This window comes from Vanacampus margaritifer, chromosome 12 (genome assembly GCF_051991255.1).
Source record: "Vanacampus margaritifer isolate UIUO_Vmar chromosome 12, RoL_Vmar_1.0, whole genome shotgun sequence".
Taxonomy (NCBI): Eukaryota; Metazoa; Chordata; class Actinopteri; order Syngnathiformes; family Syngnathidae; genus Vanacampus; species Vanacampus margaritifer.
The window spans coordinates 526,648-545,629 of NC_135443.1; the positions used below are offsets into that span (position 1 = coordinate 526,648).

The 18,982-nt window shown below is 47.5% G+C and overlaps 1 protein-coding gene across 1 annotated transcript; it reads right to left on the reverse strand.

Annotated features, from left to right (window-relative positions):
* Window positions 1–18,670, reverse strand: slc30a6 (solute carrier family 30 member 6). Its single transcript, XM_077581971.1, has 15 exons — window positions 18,376–18,670; window positions 17,449–17,492; window positions 16,173–16,259; window positions 13,968–14,052; window positions 10,708–10,750; window positions 10,464–10,529; window positions 9,161–9,241; window positions 6,655–6,690; window positions 5,599–5,693; window positions 3,733–3,781; window positions 2,364–2,483; window positions 2,191–2,293; window positions 1,952–1,999; window positions 1,314–1,382; window positions 1–721 (listed from the first exon to the last, which is right to left on the reverse strand). Exons 1-15 carry the CDS (start codon window positions 18,569–18,571, stop codon window positions 203–205), a joined length of 1,641 nt encoding a protein of 546 aa, XP_077438097.1. The 5' UTR covers window positions 18,572–18,670; the 3' UTR covers window positions 1–202.
* Between the last annotated feature and the right edge of the window lie 312 nt (window positions 18,671–18,982).

The following is an 18,982-nucleotide window of genomic DNA, read 5'->3' on the forward strand; positions in this document are numbered from 1 at the left end:
AAGCGTTAAATAATGTTTATTACCTCTTGCAGGGAATGTTTCGTGCTTACAAAATCAATGGCAGTTTATGACAACAATGATAATGTTTTCAAAATGAACATGAAAATACCCCAAAAATTCTTTACAACCAACTTTTGCTGTGGAACGTGACAGTTCCTCAAGAGTTCTGATTGGTCCGTCAGGGCGTGTACTGTCGGTCCAATCACTTGGGGGTGTAATGTCTGTAGTGGTGGGCGGAGCTCCCCAAGGTTCTGTAGTCGCCCCCTCCAAGTCCGTACCTGCCGGCCAGTCCCAGGGGGGCGCTGGCGGCGGGACGCGTTAAACCCGGCGCCCCGGCGTAGGCCAGGCCCCGGTAAGGCCCGTGGGGGTGCTGGTGCCTGTGAGCGGTCGCCGCAAGCAGCACGGGCTGAGCGTTGCGGCCTGGCGTGTCAAAGGCGAACTCGGGCGGCGGGCTGCTGGGCTTGGAGGGCGTCGACGTCAGCGGGTCCCATTCCAGCGGCGCCGGAGGCAGAGAGGAAAGGCCGGCGTACGCTTCGGGGCCGGCGCCAGGAGGCGGGCCGGCCGAGGGCGAGAGCGCCCCGGTGAGGAGGGGCCGCGTCCAATCGTCTTTGAAGATCTGCACGGTCAGCGTGGACACCAGCGGCAGCAGACGATTGGTCACGTGCGCCAACACCAGCTGCTCGTTGGCGTCCCGCCGGATGCGCACGTGGGCGGAGCCCGCCTGGAAACATAGCGGCAGCGCAACGTTAGCCACGTCATGCTAACCAGCCAACCTACATGTAGAAAAACACTCGTCACGCTCATTTTGAGCTCGAAGGAATTGTTCCACTTTCAATATTTGTTTTCTTTGAAGAAAAACATGTCGGTTTTCAAATCCACTCAACTAAAAGCTTCCAGCCTTTGTTTTGTCTCTCAAACACACACACGGGCACGTAGTGACGCGCACACGCCGTCCCCGGGGGGCACGAGGCGAGCGCTCGGGGGTCAAATGAGTTTGGACAGATGCTCTGTTAGTAGTCGGCCAACAAGCAACAGTTTGTGCACACCAACATCGCACGCACGCAGGAAAGTGCGCCACCTGCAGGTCATTGACGAAGCAGCTGGCGGAATATTTGCACTCCGCACGTCAACGTGCACGTGTGGTGCGCATAAAATGTTTTCCCCGACAGATGTTGTTGTGCGACATCCCGTAAGTGTCCCAGCTGGGTTCCTCTGCTGTTGCCATGACAACGAGCAACAGGGACAACAACAGGGATTTTTAAAAAGACGGGAACATTTTGCTACAAAAAGAATCAAAAAAAATCAGAAGGTACCAGAGATCCGAATCCGAGCGTCCAGAAATGTTCGTTTCGAACTTCCAGCACGCCGTCAAGTGTCGAAACCTGATTGGACGCAAAGACAAGCAGTCAGCCAATCAAATCTCTTCATCCATCGTGTGTGTGGACTTACAGTACATGACTGGACCGTCAAATTGGACCTTCACGGCTGATGCCAGACGGCAGCCATCTTGCGTGACACCACAGTTATGAGTGCGCGTTTTGAGTCGTAAAAAACAAACTTCACCGTTTGCATCGACCGTTCACGGTATTAAAAGTATCTCAATGTTTACAATTGGGACTCATTGATGTTCGGTTTACATTTTTTTTCCTGATGGGCTTTTTTACTTTGATGCTTCTGACCTTCAAAGAGAAAATGAAGTCTTTTTCTTATCAATGAAATTTACAAGTCGTGCTTCTCCCAGACTTAGTGCTGCAACTTTACGTCATACACGGAATTAATTTCACTGTAGAGATAGAAAATAAAGTGAAAACGCAGCAGAGAAATCAATGTATTCAAGTAGGCGGCCTTAGTGAACGGCAACGCAAGATGGCCGCCAGTGGTGTCACTTCTCCCGGCTTCGACAGTCCAGTCATATGGACGTGGTCCGCGTGTGCGTGTGGTTGTGACTGACCTCTCGGAGCAGCTTGTCTAGCTGACCAATGACGTGAGAGGGCGTGGTCTGCAGGGAGCAAGTCACATGATCAAGTACCACACAAAGTCTTGATTGACTCAACAACAAAAGGATGACTAATACCAATCAAGTCATGTTAGCAACATTAGCATCTTTTTTCTGCTCAAGAATTGTGAAGACTTTTCATATCCGCCGGAAGCAAGCGAGCGAGGCAATGTAGCAAGGAGCTAATGTGTTACCTGCAGCAGCACTTTGCCGCTGTAGACGCTCATGGGATACATGGTGCCAAAGGTCATGAGGGCGATGGCCACCGCCGACGCCGTGTCCACGCTGTTGTAATCGCTACGCGCGCACACACACAAAAACGTCAGCAACGCGCAAGTCGACACAAAACACACACGCGACATCTTACTTGATCTCGATGAGCATGTACGTGACGCAGAGCGAGAGCGCCCCCGCCAGGTTGATCAGCACGAAGGGGTTCATGCGAGGCAGCAACACGCTGCTCAGACCTGGAATCACGCCGCACAAACTACACAAACAGCAACACAAACGGCAACACAAACGCACGTTTAGAGTAACAATGAGCACACGCACACACCGCAAATGAGCTTATTGCTTTTCAAGAATATTGCGTTATGACACAAAAATAAACATCAAACCTTTCAAAACAAAAGAGCATAAGCAAAAATGCAAAAAAAAATGCTCTTCTTTCACCAGAAAAAAAACCTTTTCTTCTTTTTTTTAGCTTGTTGTGTTCTTTGGTAAACCCACATGGCTTGGTTTGATCAAAATCGGCAAAAAGGAGCAGTTTTGTGAGAAGAAACATTTCAAGCACAAGCGCGACTTTCACACAAATCTTCCTTAAAAAAATGTTTTTTTAAAAAGACGCTTTTTTTGTGGTTGATTTGGATTTATTTTACAGATCCTTCATGCAAAAGTGCTCATGAATGGTCATTTTTGAAATCATTTCATTTATTAAGCCAACGGTTCCCAACGGAGACGTTCGCAAAACGAGCTTCCACTGCTAAGCTAAAAGAAGACGCGCGCGCAAGCACAACGAACGGCGACGCGCTTTATGGAAGCCAGACGCCGGCGAGGTGATCGTGCGGGCAGACGGTACAGCACAGTGACACGCACGCACGCACGCACGCAATAATAAATCGTGACCTTCACCTCACACCCGTGTTGTGCTTAAATATGTCGCCAGACCTTTGCAAAGCCTGCAGCACATGACCCATAACACACGCACGCACACGCACGCACACGCACGCACACGCGCATAAAGTTGTGTTCACTTGGCCTCACTCGGCCAATCACGGCTCACTTGTGCCATACCAACTGCTCATTCGGTGTGTGCGTGTGCGTGCGTGCGTGTGTGTCATGGTTGACCGGCGGGGCACGACAAGCGCTAATACTGCTAGCGAGGACAACGTGATGACGCGAGGAAAGACGACAAGAACACGTTGAAGGAGAAGACGGCTTGGACCTGCTGAAGGCCGATGACAACAAACAAGTCGCAAATTCATTTCCTCAAACAAAATGGATGATCGATAGCCGACCGATTCAATGAAAGACGGATACAGTGAGAGAGAAGGAGCTCAAAATGTCGAGAGATGAAGTGAGGGGGGATCGACGGCAAGTGCAACTTCAAGTGGCACGAAGAAAAAGGAGGAGGAGGCTGATGAAGAGGAGGAGGAGGCTGATGAAGAGGAGGAGGAGGCTGATGAAGAGGAGGAGGAGGAAGAGGACGACAACATCCGAGTCGCGCGCGTGCTCACCTTCTGCTCAGATCTGCCACGTGCTCCTGAAGCCAACTGCTGCTGGCCGCTGCAAAACACACAAAAAGATCTTTTCAATCTTCACGCCGCCACCTTTGGACCCGCGCTGGCTCCGAACCACTCGGACCCGTCACTGCTTTCCGGGTTGAAAAAAGTCACACTTTCAAAAGTGCAGAAACTTTTCATCATTGTTACAAACTGTTTTTTCTTCGTTATAAGCGCAAGTGACGTGACATTGACCCCGCCCCCTCACGTCGTTGGCGCGTGAACTCAGTGAACTCGAACTGGGCCCATCTGTGAAGGCAAGACCGATCCGGACCTTGTAGTTGAAATCAGCCGTCCTTCAGCCGACCCACAATTCGTCCTGTCAAAAATCTCTCTTCTTTATTGAGATGATACGCAAGCTTATTGATGAGCACAAATGCAAACGCAGAGCAGCTGCAGTGCACGTGGGGGGCCGCGGGGGGCCGCGGGGGGGGGCCGTGTTTGTTTTGCCAGGATGAGTAAGTCCAAACAAACATTTGAATGGAGTGACTTATTTATGATGTGTGTGAACACGGAGAGCGCCGGCCCAGCGTGTGTTGGCGCGTCCCTTCAGCTCGCTCGCCCAGCCTCGCCCCACTCAACCTACCGCCCCCCCCACACCCCCCCGGCACAAAACATCCCCACTGTCTGGAACATGGTTGCATAACACACTTTTAGTCTCGTTCCATCTGAGAGAGCGAGAGAGCGAGCGAGCTTTCATCCCCCTCCCATCCCAAAATGTCAGATGTTAAGTGATGTTGAGACTGTTCACAACGCAACAGTAGACAGCTGAGACACACACGCGCACACACACACATGCGAGTGCGCATACACACGCTGACCTCATTCACGAGTACATGTTCATCGTGACTTCACGGAGAACGAGCGAGAGGAAAAAAGGTGAGCAAAGACGAGACGAGGAATCTTAAAAGTTGCTATCAAGTGAAAAGAAAAATGTTGCACAAACACAAGACAGACAAAAAAAAGAATACCAGATTTAAACAATAACAAAAAGAAAATTGTTTTAAGCGAGGCATCAAAGTCGTGTTACTGGAGCCCGTTTGTGCTGTGGTGGCATCTGCTGAAGGTGCCGTAGCCACGCCTCCAGCTGTCAATGAAATATCGCAACTGCTGCAATCTGTCGTGCGTCTGCACAAAAGTGCAATACAAGTTTGAGCCAGCAAAACATTTCGTTTTAAGCCTCCAGTGTCTGGAATGTCTCCCACTGGGTCGTCTCGTCGCGGGGCTTTTCCCTGCTGCGACAACGAGGCGCTCGCTCTAATGCCGTCTTGTCAGCATCAAGCTCCAGTCCACACGCTGGCTTTGAAATTGGACTTGCCAAAATTCAATAAAAAAAACAAGAAAACGGTCCCTTCCTTGCTCTCCCACCTTTCTCCAAGTGACGTGGACACACTCACAGCTGACAACGAGGCACTCTAAAGTTGCCACCTCTGAGGAAAAAGGAGAAAACTGCACAAAATAAGTGCTGATGTGAACAAAGTTGCTCAAGTTGTCACCAGGCAAGACAATTGACAACCGATCAGGAAGTGAGAAAAGGAGCCGAGGAAGCAGGAGAAAGGCCGTAAGGGACGCAATCTGTTAGCATATGAAGCTAAGCTAAAGGTCTAAAAAGATTATTCCAAGAATGACGATATGAGGAGGCTGTGACCTTTGAACCTCTGTGACATGATGTCTGACTTCATCATCATCACAATAAACATAATCTAGAACAAGCGCAAAAATGGTTGCACTTCCCTAGTGAGGCTGAGGATTATTATTATTATTATTATTATTATTAAATATGCACTCTCACACATGCACACACGCTGAGTGTTGACGTACCTTGGGACACGCAGGCGAAGGGTTTGTTGCGTACGGACATGAGAGTCAGCAGGTTGAAGAAGAGCGCCACGAAGGTGCCCACCAGCAGGCGGCCGCTGCACGCACACACAAAACACGATGTCGCAGTAGCTTGACATCAACGTCATACGCTAACATTTATTGAATGCATGTTATGTTTATTGCTGAAACGCAACTTGTGTTATTTTTAACGTAACCATCCGCAGTCAGCCAAAGGATCATCTGCGGTCAAAATTAAGAGTGCAATCGATACAAGATGAATGTGATTGGAATGTCGCATTTTTTGGGATTAATCATTGAGTAAATGTTTTAACAGCACGAGTTGTGCTTTTTCCAAGAAGAAGGAAAGAAAGAAAAAAAACACACACGTATGTTGCTGCCTTTGCAATCATTCATCTGAAAAAAACTCTGAATGGGTTTTAGGGCCCAGATAGGGTGGGCGTGTCCTCCATCTTTAAGCCTGATCCAGCTCAACTCATTCCAGCATCGGCTGAGATTTTGGGGGAACACAAACGTACGCATGCGTGGCTTGGCGTGTCGTTAGCGGCCGCGTGCTCGCCAACATCACCGCAGCAACGCGTCAAAAGTTGCCATGGGCTTGCTGGGCCGTCCCAACTGTTGCGGTTGCTCGCCGCGCCGCAAAAGATTAGTGACGGCTTTGAGACGCTAAAACTCCGCGAGCCTAAAACCCGTCTCCTGTGACCAGATTACAGCCCCTCCCCCCAAAGCCGACGCGATTGGACGTTGTGAGAGACGGACAGGTGTCCGAGCGGAGACGCAAACATTCGTCCCTGCCCGCTTGATGCCCTCTAATCTCTTCCGACTGGCGTGCGTGCGTGCGTGTGATTGTTTGGAGCCCGAGTTTGAGCCTCCTAACTGGATTGTCCCGTGTGATTAGTGGAGGCAAGTGGGCACTTTTATCAGCGCGCGCAATTGACAGACCACGCTAATCCCTTGGAATAACACTTGAACTCACTTTTACCACACAATCCAAACATCAGGTGGCGGAAGTGTGACACGAATGCAAGCAAAACTCACGTGTGGACCTCCGGCTGCTCCACGAAGCGCTCCACGCTGGAAGAAAACACAAAAGAGGCATCACACAAGGGCTGCTAGCATCTCACACACACACACACACAAAAGATGTGATCGTCTGGAAACCATTCATGATTTTTGGTACGAGTGGTTTGAGTTACGAGCATGCTCACGGAACCAACTTCACTCCAACCATGAATCGTGTGTGAAGAGAACTGCTGAAAATGTGCAAAGACTAACTGGCTAAATACAGCGGCCAGCGACAGACTCGGTGGTCTGCCATACGTCAAATCACCGCCACAAAATAAAAAATGAGCCACGTCTCAATTTGCCTTCACATTAGAGTGCCTCGTTGTATTCCGCAAGTGTGCGTACATCGTGTAGACAAGAGACAAATAACCTTTTTTTTATTATTATTAATGGGCAGCATGTGGACCAGGACTTTGCACACAAGTCACCACACAGAAGAGCAAAGAGAATTGCTGCTTTAGAGCGCCTCATTGTCAACCATGAGTACACGCACTTCACAAAGTAAAGTGTGTCCAAAAAAACAAAAAACATTTTATTGTCACTTGACAGCCATTTTAAAATCTTTTTTTTTTGTGATTTTATTTTAAGGCAGTATCACCATGGCTTACTTGTAGCTGTGTGTGCGTGCGTGTGTGTGTGTGTGTGTGTGTGCGTGTGTGTGTGCGTGTGTGTGTGCGTGCGTACGTACGTGAGAGAGAGTTGGCAAGTGAGCGAAAGTGCGAATTGGCGTGATTGAGCCGTGACGTAAATACAAGCAGATAAGGTGAGAACAAACAGGAAGTACATGAAGACAAATGCGCATCGACACCACAAAGACGTGCGCGTGCACGTGCGCGTGCACACGCGTACGTGTCGGTGAGAACGTCATCTACTGTTGCATGTTTGAAGCAGAAAAGTGTCCTGTTGTCAGGAAAAGTTGCGGCGACGGAACCTCCCAAGTCTACAAATTTGGAATTCTAGCAACATTTGCACGAGTGTCAGATTCCATTTAAGAGAAGAATTGACAATGAATGAAGAATGCCGTAAATTCAAAGAATTAAAAGTAGGAAAAACCAGCATGTGCCTTTACTTGTTTTCAATATGATTCAAAGAGACTTTTTCAAACATTTTACACTTGTATTATAATTGAAAAAATGAGATGAAAAAACAAACCGCAATTCAGTTCCCCGTGACGCGAGTTTTCCCACGCACATCTGGACGTCCACTTCCTCCACGCTCAGCTTGCCGGCACAATTGCTGGCCGAGCGCGACAATGTGCAGAAGACGAGTGGACGCCGACGGCCTTCAAGAATCTGCTACACGTCCCTCGGGACAACATGCGTGATGTCATCTAGCCTGTGAAGCACGTGGACTCGCGAGCGTGTTCTGTACGCCGCATGCGCTTCCGCTGGCCGTAATGGAGGCGGCCCTGACGCAAAACAGCATCGTGACGTCAGGTTCTCTTTTTTTCTTTGTGTTTTGCGCAGTGGAAATGAGACTTTTGTAAAAAGCTGTTGCAAACAAATCGTTTGGAAACGGATTCCAGTCGGCCCTCGGACCCGCAAACGTGCCCTGACACGGGCTGGCGACCGTTCGTTCCATTGTTGGGCCAGAAGATGAACCATCTGCTAAGGCGTCACCTTCCAGACTCCGCACCAGCAGGGGGCAGCGTGTCAACAGGTGGACACACGACCGCAAAACAAAAGCACTTGGATGTCTTGGGCCCCTGACGGGGGGGGGCACGTTTTCTCAATTCTCTTGAGTTTCTCCACTCAGTTAAGCAAACTGTTTGCTTTTCATTCCACACCTAACGAGGTCCCGCCTCCGCTGGCGGCCGCCCAACCAGCCAGTAAGAAAGATGACAAATTTAAAGAGACCCAGCGGGGAACACTACACGGTGTCTGCAGTTAAGACTGAAGGGAGCAGTGGAGGGGCTTGGGGGTCACGTGAAGGTCAGGTTAACTATTTCATGTCGGGCTGTTGCTATGGGAAGCGACCACGTGTTGCAAAGTAGCCAAGCCATTTTTCTCAAGCGGAAACCGCAAGCGGCATGCAGGGTCTCGGGCCGGCGCGCACGCGGCGGTCAATTCAGGACGAGAACGAGTCTTGCAACTTGCTCAACGTCAGTCACGAAGCTCGTCCGAAGAGAGCTCAATATTGTTTCAAGCATGAAAAGTTGAACGAGCTCCACTCAAGTGTGTCAAGTATGCCGAGTTGTAGTAAACAGCAGTTGTGTGCACTGAGGATGGGGTCCAATTGTTCTGTTTGGGTGCCAAAGTGGGGTGAAGGGGGGGGGGGGCAATAATGGAAGAAGACAGTTGGACAAATGTTTGGTGGTGTTGTGGAAATAAAAAAATAATTGAAATTTTAATCAAGGAAGACAGAACAAAGATGTGTGAGCGACTTCAAACCATTGCCAACGACATCTCATCATACTTACACTGTGTGTGTGTGCGTGTGCGTGTGTGTGTGTGTGCGTGTGTGCGCGCTGCGAACACACCTCTCCTTGAGGATGAACAAGGCTCCCAGCTGGACCAGCACAGTGGAGGCAAAAACGGCCAAAACCTCCAGACGGTCAAATCTGAACACAAGCAGGTCACATGGTCAACAGCAGTGACAAGCCCCGCCCACTGACTCTTGGCAACCATGTACACGCAAACCCAATAAAAACACACAACCATGTACACTTGTGGAGAGAGAAACACAAAAGCAGGATGACAAAAATAAAGACATACAAACACACACAAACTGACACACACACACACACACACACACACACACACACACACACACACACGGGCAGCCGCTGTTGGCGACCTTGTAACCTGTGCCTCCATCTTTTGTCTGACGGGGCCTCAACAGCCTCAACGCAAGCACACGGACACAACATATTAAGGACATGCTACATTCAGGGCCTCCTTGCTTGACATACAACATCAAAGCACTTAGCGTTAGCTGACTTAGCGTTAGCTGACTTAGCGTTAGCTGACTTAGCGTTAGCTGACTTAGCATTAGCTGACTTAGCATTAGCTCACTTAGCGTTAGCTCACTTAGCGTTAGCTCACTTAGCATTAGCTCACTTAGCGTTAGCTCACTTAGCGTTAGCTCACTTAGCGTTAGCTGACATGGCTGACTCCAAAAATCTAAAATTTGGACAATTTGAAATTAAACAAGGTGTACAATCGAATGATTATCACCATAATTATCGATTTAATCATTGATTAGTTGTTGATTAGTCGAATAATTGTTTCACCTGTGAAATGTATAGAGGGAAGTTTTACAACGACACGCTCAAGATTTGTGCACAAATTTGAATCACTGCCGCGGGAACGGAATTCCGCCGGAATTTGAAGACCAACATTCTCCATCATGTGCGTGCGTGCGCGCGCATAATCATGCAAAGCTTTTGAGCCAAACAATGAGCCGATTAGGCAACACTTGCAGGTTAATAGGTTATATGTGATGAATGTGTCAGACGTGTATTGACCGCAGTCTGGCCCGATGGCCGCCATGTTGGCGGGCGGAGGTGTCGCCCTCAACTGCCACCGTTAATCCATGTTGGGAAAACACCACAACAAAAGGAGATGTTGCGCAACACGCGATTGCTGTCCTTACAGTACACAAGACTGACATCGCACTCGCATTTAATGACATGTCCAAACACACACACATCATGTATGTGTGTGTGTGTGTTGTATCAAGAGGCCCAATTTCTACTTGAGCGTCCCCTTCCCACAGCTCAAGTTCAGAGGTCATGTGTCAGCCGCAAACGCACGCACGTTGACTTGATGATGGCGACTCACCCGAAGGAGAAGACCTGGCTGGGCTTCTTCATGCTCACCCACGAGCTGATCAGACACGTCAACAAACTGCAACACACAAGACCAGAAGGACGTTTGGGGAGACGGCGAGGTCATGTCAAGTTCTCGCCACCTTCTTTAATTCATCTCAAATTTCATTTTTCATGAGTCAGAGAAGCAGAGACAAAATTGGCGGCGGCACACAAGTGATGATGATGATGATGATGATGATGATGATCAGGCTCACCTGAAGAGCTCAAAGATGGTCAGGTAGGTGAAGGCCGTCAGAGCTGAAACGTAAAACAGGTTTGTGATTTTTTGTGTGCAAATTATCTTCTACGACTCCCAAAAATGGCGACTCGAGATACGAGTGACTCGACTTACAAGTTTACCGAGATAAGAGTCGTCGTTACACTGACTTTTTTTCTTTGTTTGCTTTGACTTTTGAGCGCAGACTTGAGATATGTAAAAGAGGATCGCAGTGTTTTCATTTACTGTCTGTCTGTCTGTCTGTCTACTTGTCTGTCTGTCCGCCTGTCTGTCTGCGCGGTAATCGGACGCAGCGTGTTGGGATGAGGCGAGCAGATTAGGGCGGCTTTGTGCCGAGAGGAACATTTTGTTTCCCCAGCGCCGACGTCCGTGTTGGCCAACCTGACGATGCGTAATCCTGACAGAGCGAGACCCACTGAGACCCACTCAATCACTCACCGACGGGACGGACGGACGGACGGACGGACGGGCCGGCTGGCCGGATGAATGAGACGCAGCGACAGAGCGACGTGAGTTTAAGAGCGAGACAGATGGAGGCAGACGGCACAGTGACGGGGCCAGACAGACAGACAGGTCGGCGGCGCGACAGACAGACAGTTAGATAGACCTGCAGTGACACCCAGAGGACAATACAATGCGCACACACACACACACACACACACACACACACACACACACACACACACACACACACACGGTTGCTAAGCAAACCAAAGAAGTCAAAAGATGAGTAAAAAAGAAGAACTGAGAAAACAAGTGCTGGATGGAAAACAATCAAGAAGACGGGAAGGAAGAAGAAGGATGGATGGATGATGTGGAGAAATATGAGCGGTGGGATAAATATTTAATGACGTGTGCACACGAGACGCCATCTCACACACACGCACGCACGCACGCACACACTGAAGGACGAGGAGACGGATGTGCTAACCGCAGCCAATAAGTGCTTAGTGTCACGGGTTCCGGTAAACAGTAAACTGAGATCACACACAAACAGGCTGGTGTACTTTGCAGATGTAAAGTAAAAGCTTCCATCGAACAGTTGATTAAGTGCTCACACCCCAGCGACCCGCCGGCACGATTGCGCTCAGCCGGCACGTCGCTAATCATCGGCGTTTTACTGCGAAAGTAGATTTGACATCAGGTTGGCCGTTCACAAAACACTTGCACACACTCGATGACGGCGCTTGGCGTGGCGGCGTTCCGATCAGAAGCAAACTCATACGTGGCGAGCGCGGCGTCGATAAGCACGCGTCCATTTAGCGTCTGGTGTCCCCGCGGTGGGATTTCAGCGGCAGCTGGTGGAGACACGTTAAACCCGCGTCCATATCAAATCGATGAAACTCGATCGCGATGGCAAAAGTGCACACCGTGCTTTGGTGGGGGCGGAGCTTGTTGAACAAACGCGCATTCATCGTCATGGCAAGTGACAAGTCGCAAATATCATCCAATACAAATTGATTTGGGGTTATTGATTTTTTTTTCTTCCTGGCGTTTACTGTTGATAAGAAATTACATTTTTAATAAAACAAATATTTTTTTCATGTGGAAAAAGAAGCAAATGAAGGTATTTCGTGTTAACGATGCTGTTCTCCTGTTGGATGCGCGTCGAAGGTTGAATGTGATTTGTCAAAGTCAGATCAAAGCAAACAATTGCATGTGAATTGATCGCACGACTTTGTGATGCGCCATGATTGCAATATTTGTTAAATATACGCTGCAGCCCGAAACCAGATGATGAATTTGGCTTCCCCTTGACATCGACCAGAGAGTGCGTGCGTGCGTGCGTGCGTGCGTGAAGGGAAGGGTTATCCCGCTATGGCACAGTTTCCGGATGGCGTCTCTCTGTCACGGCCGTGCGGACGTCATCCCGTGCACTAAACGCGGCTTCACCGCATCTCTGCGTGAACTCGGCTCCAGACAACGAAGAGCGGGCCTATCGCCCCGCGGGAGGCTTCACCAGCTGCGGTCGGACACACAGGAACACTGCAAGCCTGAGGGCGCACGCGCGCGCACACACACACACACACACGCGCGCGCACACACACACACACGCACGCACCCACCGAAGCCGGATCACGTCGGCACGCCGATGAGATGAGAATAAACAAACGCTAATGGATGGATGAGGCCAGGATAAACACAAACATTCCGGCGGTCTTGCAACATGGACGACCTTGTTTACTAACATTAGGAAACCGGACGTTCGAGTGTTCACAAATTCACTGAAACATTTTGAAAACAATTCAGCGAGCACCAATACTTCTTTTTTTACATTTCAAATATGGGCTCTGCAGCGCAACTCATCCAGCACTTTCTCAATAAGTAGTCTGCCAACCACTAGGGGGCGCATGCATGATGAAGACTTCATGAAGCTGACATCGCGAGTGAGTAAACAAGTGCATCGCATTCCATTTGAAATTCCTGGCGAAATGATGCATTTTTAAATGTTTGTACTTCAAATGATAATCAATTATGTTTAAGTGTTTTTTAAGCAGTGCAACAAAAGTACACATCTTCCCTATTAGGATGAATCATTGTGATTAATAAACATGATGACAATGTTGATCCATAATTACGTTGATAATCATTTTGGCCATAATTGTGCAATCTAATAACAGGACGTACATGTAAACACGCATCTCATAGGTTTGGCGTGTTGACGTGCGTGTGCGCCGTCAAGTGAGAGTGGGTGCGGACGCTTCTTGTTGAGGGAGATGTCCGTGTCAGGGAATGTTTGGAGGACAGACAGAGGTGAGAGACGGCGCACACGCACGCACACACAGAGAAGGTGTAAGTGACACAAAGAGGCAACTGTCGCTGTTTGTCAGCGTGGACAAGATTGACACAAAAGTGCCTAAACTGCTAACTTGCTAGTGTGTGTGTGTGTGTGTGTTCACATCTGCAGACAAAAAGCTGCTGTCTTGTAAAAGACTGAAAGATGATATTGTTGGTGACTGCACAATTTGATACAGGATCACTAGCATCTCTCACACACACACACACACACACACACACACACACACACACACACACACACACACACACGGTTTTGTAGGATCATCATCAGCTTGAGTTTCAGCAACGCAACGACAACAACTCTGCTTGAGCAGCACTTTGACAAACACACAAAACACACACACAGGAAATGAGATCAGAGGTTGTGAGTGAGCAGCAGTCTGCATGTCAATCAATACCTAACCTTGTGCGTGTGCGTGTGTGCGTGCGTGTGCGTACCCATGCTGTTGGTGGAGCTGCACCAGATGAGCAGGCAGGCGGTGCACAGCAGGTTGAGAAACCCAAACAGCAGGATCCTCCATGACTGCAACACGCAAAACAAAAGTGTCATTTACGTTCCATGCTTTCATAAACACGCGCACGCTAATCGGTAAGCTGATTGTACCGTTACCCCGTTCCAAAAGAATCACAATTGGGCAGGAGTTCTGCCCATCAAACGCCGATACCGCCTCGTCATAATTTCTAATGAAACCGTAAATGCTGTTGAGCGTCAGAATGATGTACTTGTGCCGTTTGTCCACAAGATGGCGCTTGGACTCCATTTCATTGATCAGACAATGACGTGGCTGTGCTCACGTTTCCAACAACAACAACAAAGTTCTGTCGCTCCCGAGCGCAATTTTCAACTTCTGCTGCTTCTCACCGACAGCAACGAGTGCACATGCACAACAGCCCACAACACGGGTTCTGAAATCCACGACGCTGATGGGCAACCAGGATCAACATTTGGGCTCGGCTTCATTTCTTGACGGAAAACTTCTGGGGAACTTTTCAAAAACAAAACAACAAAGTGGGACTCCCGTTTCAGGTGAACTCACTGAAAAGTACCACAAATGCACTTCAGCGTCATTAAGAAATCATGTTTTGTCAGTAAGGTTTATTTAGAACGCATGTTGAAAACATATGTTGAAAGTTCATGTCAAGCTTTGGACTCGAAAATTCCTCTCGGTTGCAAAGTTCAACAAATACTGAAAGGACAAAGTCTTGGAAAACACAAAAACTCTACTAACTCTCACTAAAAAAACACATTATACATATATTTAAAATGAATCAGCCAATTAATCCATGGATTTTTTTCCCTACCAAATATCAGAATGCACCTAACAAAAACAAAAATAATTCAGTTGGGCCCAACTTTTAATTCCACTCCATTTCTTTGCACAATTCAGTGCTCAATGGCGCCATTTTGTGGCAAAATGTTGCACTACACTGAAGGTGTGCAAGCCCAAATTTCAACTTGCCCGTATACTATAAAAAGCCACAAAAAAAAAAAACAATCGCTTCAAAAACCGCAAGATTGTCAAGACAAGACGCAACACAACCACTGAGTGCTTTTCTGTGTCAGACGTACCACAAACAAGGAGAGAGTGTGTGTGTGTGCGTGTGTGTGTGTGTGCGCCTGTCAGATGGAGTGTGCTTCATATGTTGTTGTGCTGTGAAATCTACAATTACGCTGTGTGCCGTGTTATGACAGCGTTGAGGCGTCTGCTGACAGCACTAGCCGGACACCCGCGCACGCGCGCGCACACACACACACGCACACACACGCACACACACGTGTGGGTGTGTGTATACGTTCGTATGTTTGTGGGCAAACAGAGTGGCAAGCTGCCAGCAAACACTCCCCCTCCCCCCCTTCTTCACATGCAGAAAACATATCGCAATGTGACACTGTGCCGCCACCTTCTGGTCTGGCGCATGTACTGCGCCTGAGTGATTTCATTCAAACGACATTTCTTAGTTCTATCATCTTGAATATTTTAGCATCATGTAAGATTTTTGTTACCAGCCACGATACTTGAGCCAAAACCAATCGGACATCAAGCAAATCCTCCTCACCAGCATTTTGCACTAAACTGCGGCAGTTTGACGCATCTGCGAATCATCATGTGTCGAGGTTTTTTTGTTTACGTATTCAATGTATTGAGTACATGTACTGGTTTCACTCTTATAGAAGAGCGTCTCTCTTTTTTGTGGGGGGTGGGTTGGTTGCTTATATTGTCTCAAAGAGAACACAATATTCTATAGGTCTGAATCTCAAACGCACAATTTAACAAAGGAGAAAAAACAACGTGAAACTGTAGTCGAGCCATATTCCAATATTTCCATCCAGTGAGAAAAACGTGAGCGGAAGATGAACAAAAGCGCCGACACCTTTCAATCTTTTACATCAAGCAGCTCGGCCGAGAATCTCAAACTCCAACTCTGACGACGCCTTCAACGATTTACATCAAGCGACAAAAATGTCAAACACGCACGAGAGCACAAAGGCTGACGCGATTCTTAATCAGCTGTCAATCATACGAGTCACGTGACTTTGCTGCCACATTCGCCAGACACACACAACAGCCGTCACTGTTCATTATTATCTTATTGATACGCACGCATGAACGCACACACACACACACACACACACACACTTACCCGTCTGTCAGACGTGACCAATTGGAATTCTTGCAACAGTTTTCCGGGGAAAGACCTGTGTGTCTTCCTGAAGGGATGAATTGTTCCCTGCAGGAGGTAAACATGACATGATGACATGATAAATGTTGCATTGTGTACATTCATATTGTAAGAGCAGGATAAGCCGAGCAGGAAGCATGACTTGTCCCACACCGCCACCTAGAGGCGTGTTAGGGAACAGCGGAATTTTTTTTTTTAACGTTGAAGTGATCGGACTCCAAAACCAACATCATGACATCATCTCCATCTTGTCTTAGTTTGAAAGACGCCAAAAGAATGAACATTTTTGTGAAAATGACAAAAGAATACCTAAGAGGAGCTGACGGCTGCTCGATGATGAAGACAATATTCATCACCATTGATTTGGGAATCATTTCTTTTTTAAATACTGAAAAATAAATGTTTTTGAAAACACTATAATTGTGCAAGTTCATTTTAGACCAAACAAGATTTATTAGTCATTTTGAAACAAAAAAGGTGTAAATATATACATTTAAACAACTAAAAACGAGTATTGATAATCTGTTATTTTTGTTAACGACGATGGCAATTTTGTAATTGTGGAGTGTGATCATTGAAATTGTAATTGAATTTTGATTCATTGCACAGCCTTACGGCTGAACTGAACTTCTGCACATTTCTTTCAATGCTAAAATGTGGAACTGTGATCGGAAGTTGCAAAGGTTTAAATTGGTCCAAAATGATGGAAGGTGGTGAAAATGTAAACACTCTCCTAATTTGGGAATTTTATTGAAAACATTTGGGGAACGTAATCAGAAAAGATCGCAAGATGTCCTGGCGGAGCTCAACGGTTTGACGTTGGGAGGATTTGAATTGCTGCAAGGAGTAGAATGACAATAATTGGAAGAAAGAAAGAAAGAATTTTGGTGTGGAATTCTCCAGAAAAATTTAAATAAAATAATAATAATAATTGGCAGATGAATAAGAACGAATTTTGGTGTGGAATAAGGTAAGTGCACGCAACGTTGTTATCCGAGACGGCTCAGAATCGCTGGCATCTTCCTACGTCCAAACTCGATCCATTTCCATTTTTTTTCACAAATGGGTAATATTGGCCGGGCCCCACACGGGTCCGTTATTTGCACAAATAATTGCAATGTGATGTGAAGCCTTGAAAGTGGCTTGCTCCCTTTGACAACGACGTGTTTATGTGCCGATTTTTGGGGGCTTCCTAAAAAGTGATGCAAAATGTGAGCAATATGACAAAAACACTCACCAGGACGTACGCGTCGTGCTTCTTCTTGTGCATCGGGGGCATCTCTGAGGACAAACACACACAATCTCAACATGAATTTCATCATAAGGAATCAGGAGGAAGCACTTATTAAAAATAGGCAGTGGATATTTATATGGCTATGCTGTATTTTGCCGTGAATGTCTCTGACTGGCCAACCGCCAGACTGAGTCATGCGCTGGGTGTGTGCGTGGTTCTTGCCTCGCTACAACCCCTTCTGTGTCTTTTCACAAAGTTTTCATTTTGTTTTTTTCATTGAAGACAGCCTGCTATCAGCGGGGCCAGGATAACCCTCAGTAGACTCTTGTTCAAAATTTGTAGTCAAAAATTTAAAAAAAAATGTACAGAGCAGGATTCAGACCCATGACCTTGCAAATTTGGGGTGACCCCTTTTAATCACTACTCCACGACCCAATTCACATTCACGGGCGCAGAATTTGTACTTGTTGTTCTTTTGCGCAATTCATGGCTAAATAGCGCTAGCAAGAGAGTTGCCGGCAACACATCCACACTGTTAAAATGATCTATTGATACTGTTTCTGTGGAAGTTGGAGGACACGGGTTCAAGTCCCACTGCTGACAAAAAAAAATGTCAACTAGTTGAGGGAGAGAGGCTTGTCTGCTTGCCGAGGTGCCTTTGAGCAAGACATCGTCCACACCGTTCAAGTTCAGCCAATTGGCGCTGCAGCGCGCGCACACATTCATTTGATCAGCTTGTGTACCCGATGAAGCGACCGGACACCGTCGGTAGTCACTTTCTTCGTTTAAAAAAATCCTAACTTAAAAAGAAACGCGTCACATAATCAACGTTCAACGTTGCCATTCAGTGCAAAGCAAGCGTAAAAGCTAAAAAAGCAGCAGCCAGCTGGAGTCGGCGAAGTTAGCATGTAGCCTGTTAGCATAACAAACCGTGTTCGCTGACGTTGATGACGTGCACAGCCACCATGTCCGGTTTGTCCAGCGGGCCCACCTTCCGTTCGGTCACGCCGGACGGAACCACGTCGGGTTTGGGCCCCAACTTTCTGGGGTAAAAATCGGCCACATTGTGGTAGGACGAAGCCGCCGCGGACAACGTGGACATCAGCGTCGGGTCCATCGAGGCCATAGCTGAGCGCTTCCGCTTCTTCTTCTTTTTCTTCTTCTTCTTCTTCTTCTTCTTCTTCTTCTTCTTCTTCTTCCGCTTCTTCTTCGTCTGTCTCAGGGAACGCGCGGCAGACCTAAGCGCCGGATTGTTATGCTGCTCCCTGCAGGTCAATAGAAAACTACTTGGACGTTAGAACAACTAACACTCGTCCGTGAAGGCTCTCGTTACACAAAATACTTCAACAGATTCAACCTGGTGGTAGTGAACATTGCAAGAGTTTTTTTTTTTTTAAAGTTAATTCATAACTATCGATCGTTATCACATTTGTAAAGTGACACATGAACAAACATGCACTTTTCTCTCCATACAATTATAGTGTTTTTGTTTTTGGTAAACAGTTTTTCCTGATTGGCTGTGAAAACCGTCAATCTC

What these genes read in the sequence shown, in the direction of transcription:
- slc30a6 (XM_077581971.1), bottom strand. Translation starts at nt 18,571, where the DNA reads ATGGCCTCGATGGACCCGACGCTGATGTCCACGTTGTCCGCGGCGGCT. An exon ending in CATCAACGTCAGCGAACACG is followed by an intron (nt 17,493 to 18,375) that starts GTTTGTTATGCT and finishes GTTTGTCCTCAG; the next exon opens with AGATGCCCCCGATGCACAAG. An exon ending in CAGCTCCACCAACAGCATGG is followed by an intron (nt 10,751 to 13,967) that starts GTACGCACACGC and finishes TTTACGTTTCAG; the next exon opens with CTCTGACGGCCTTCACCTAC.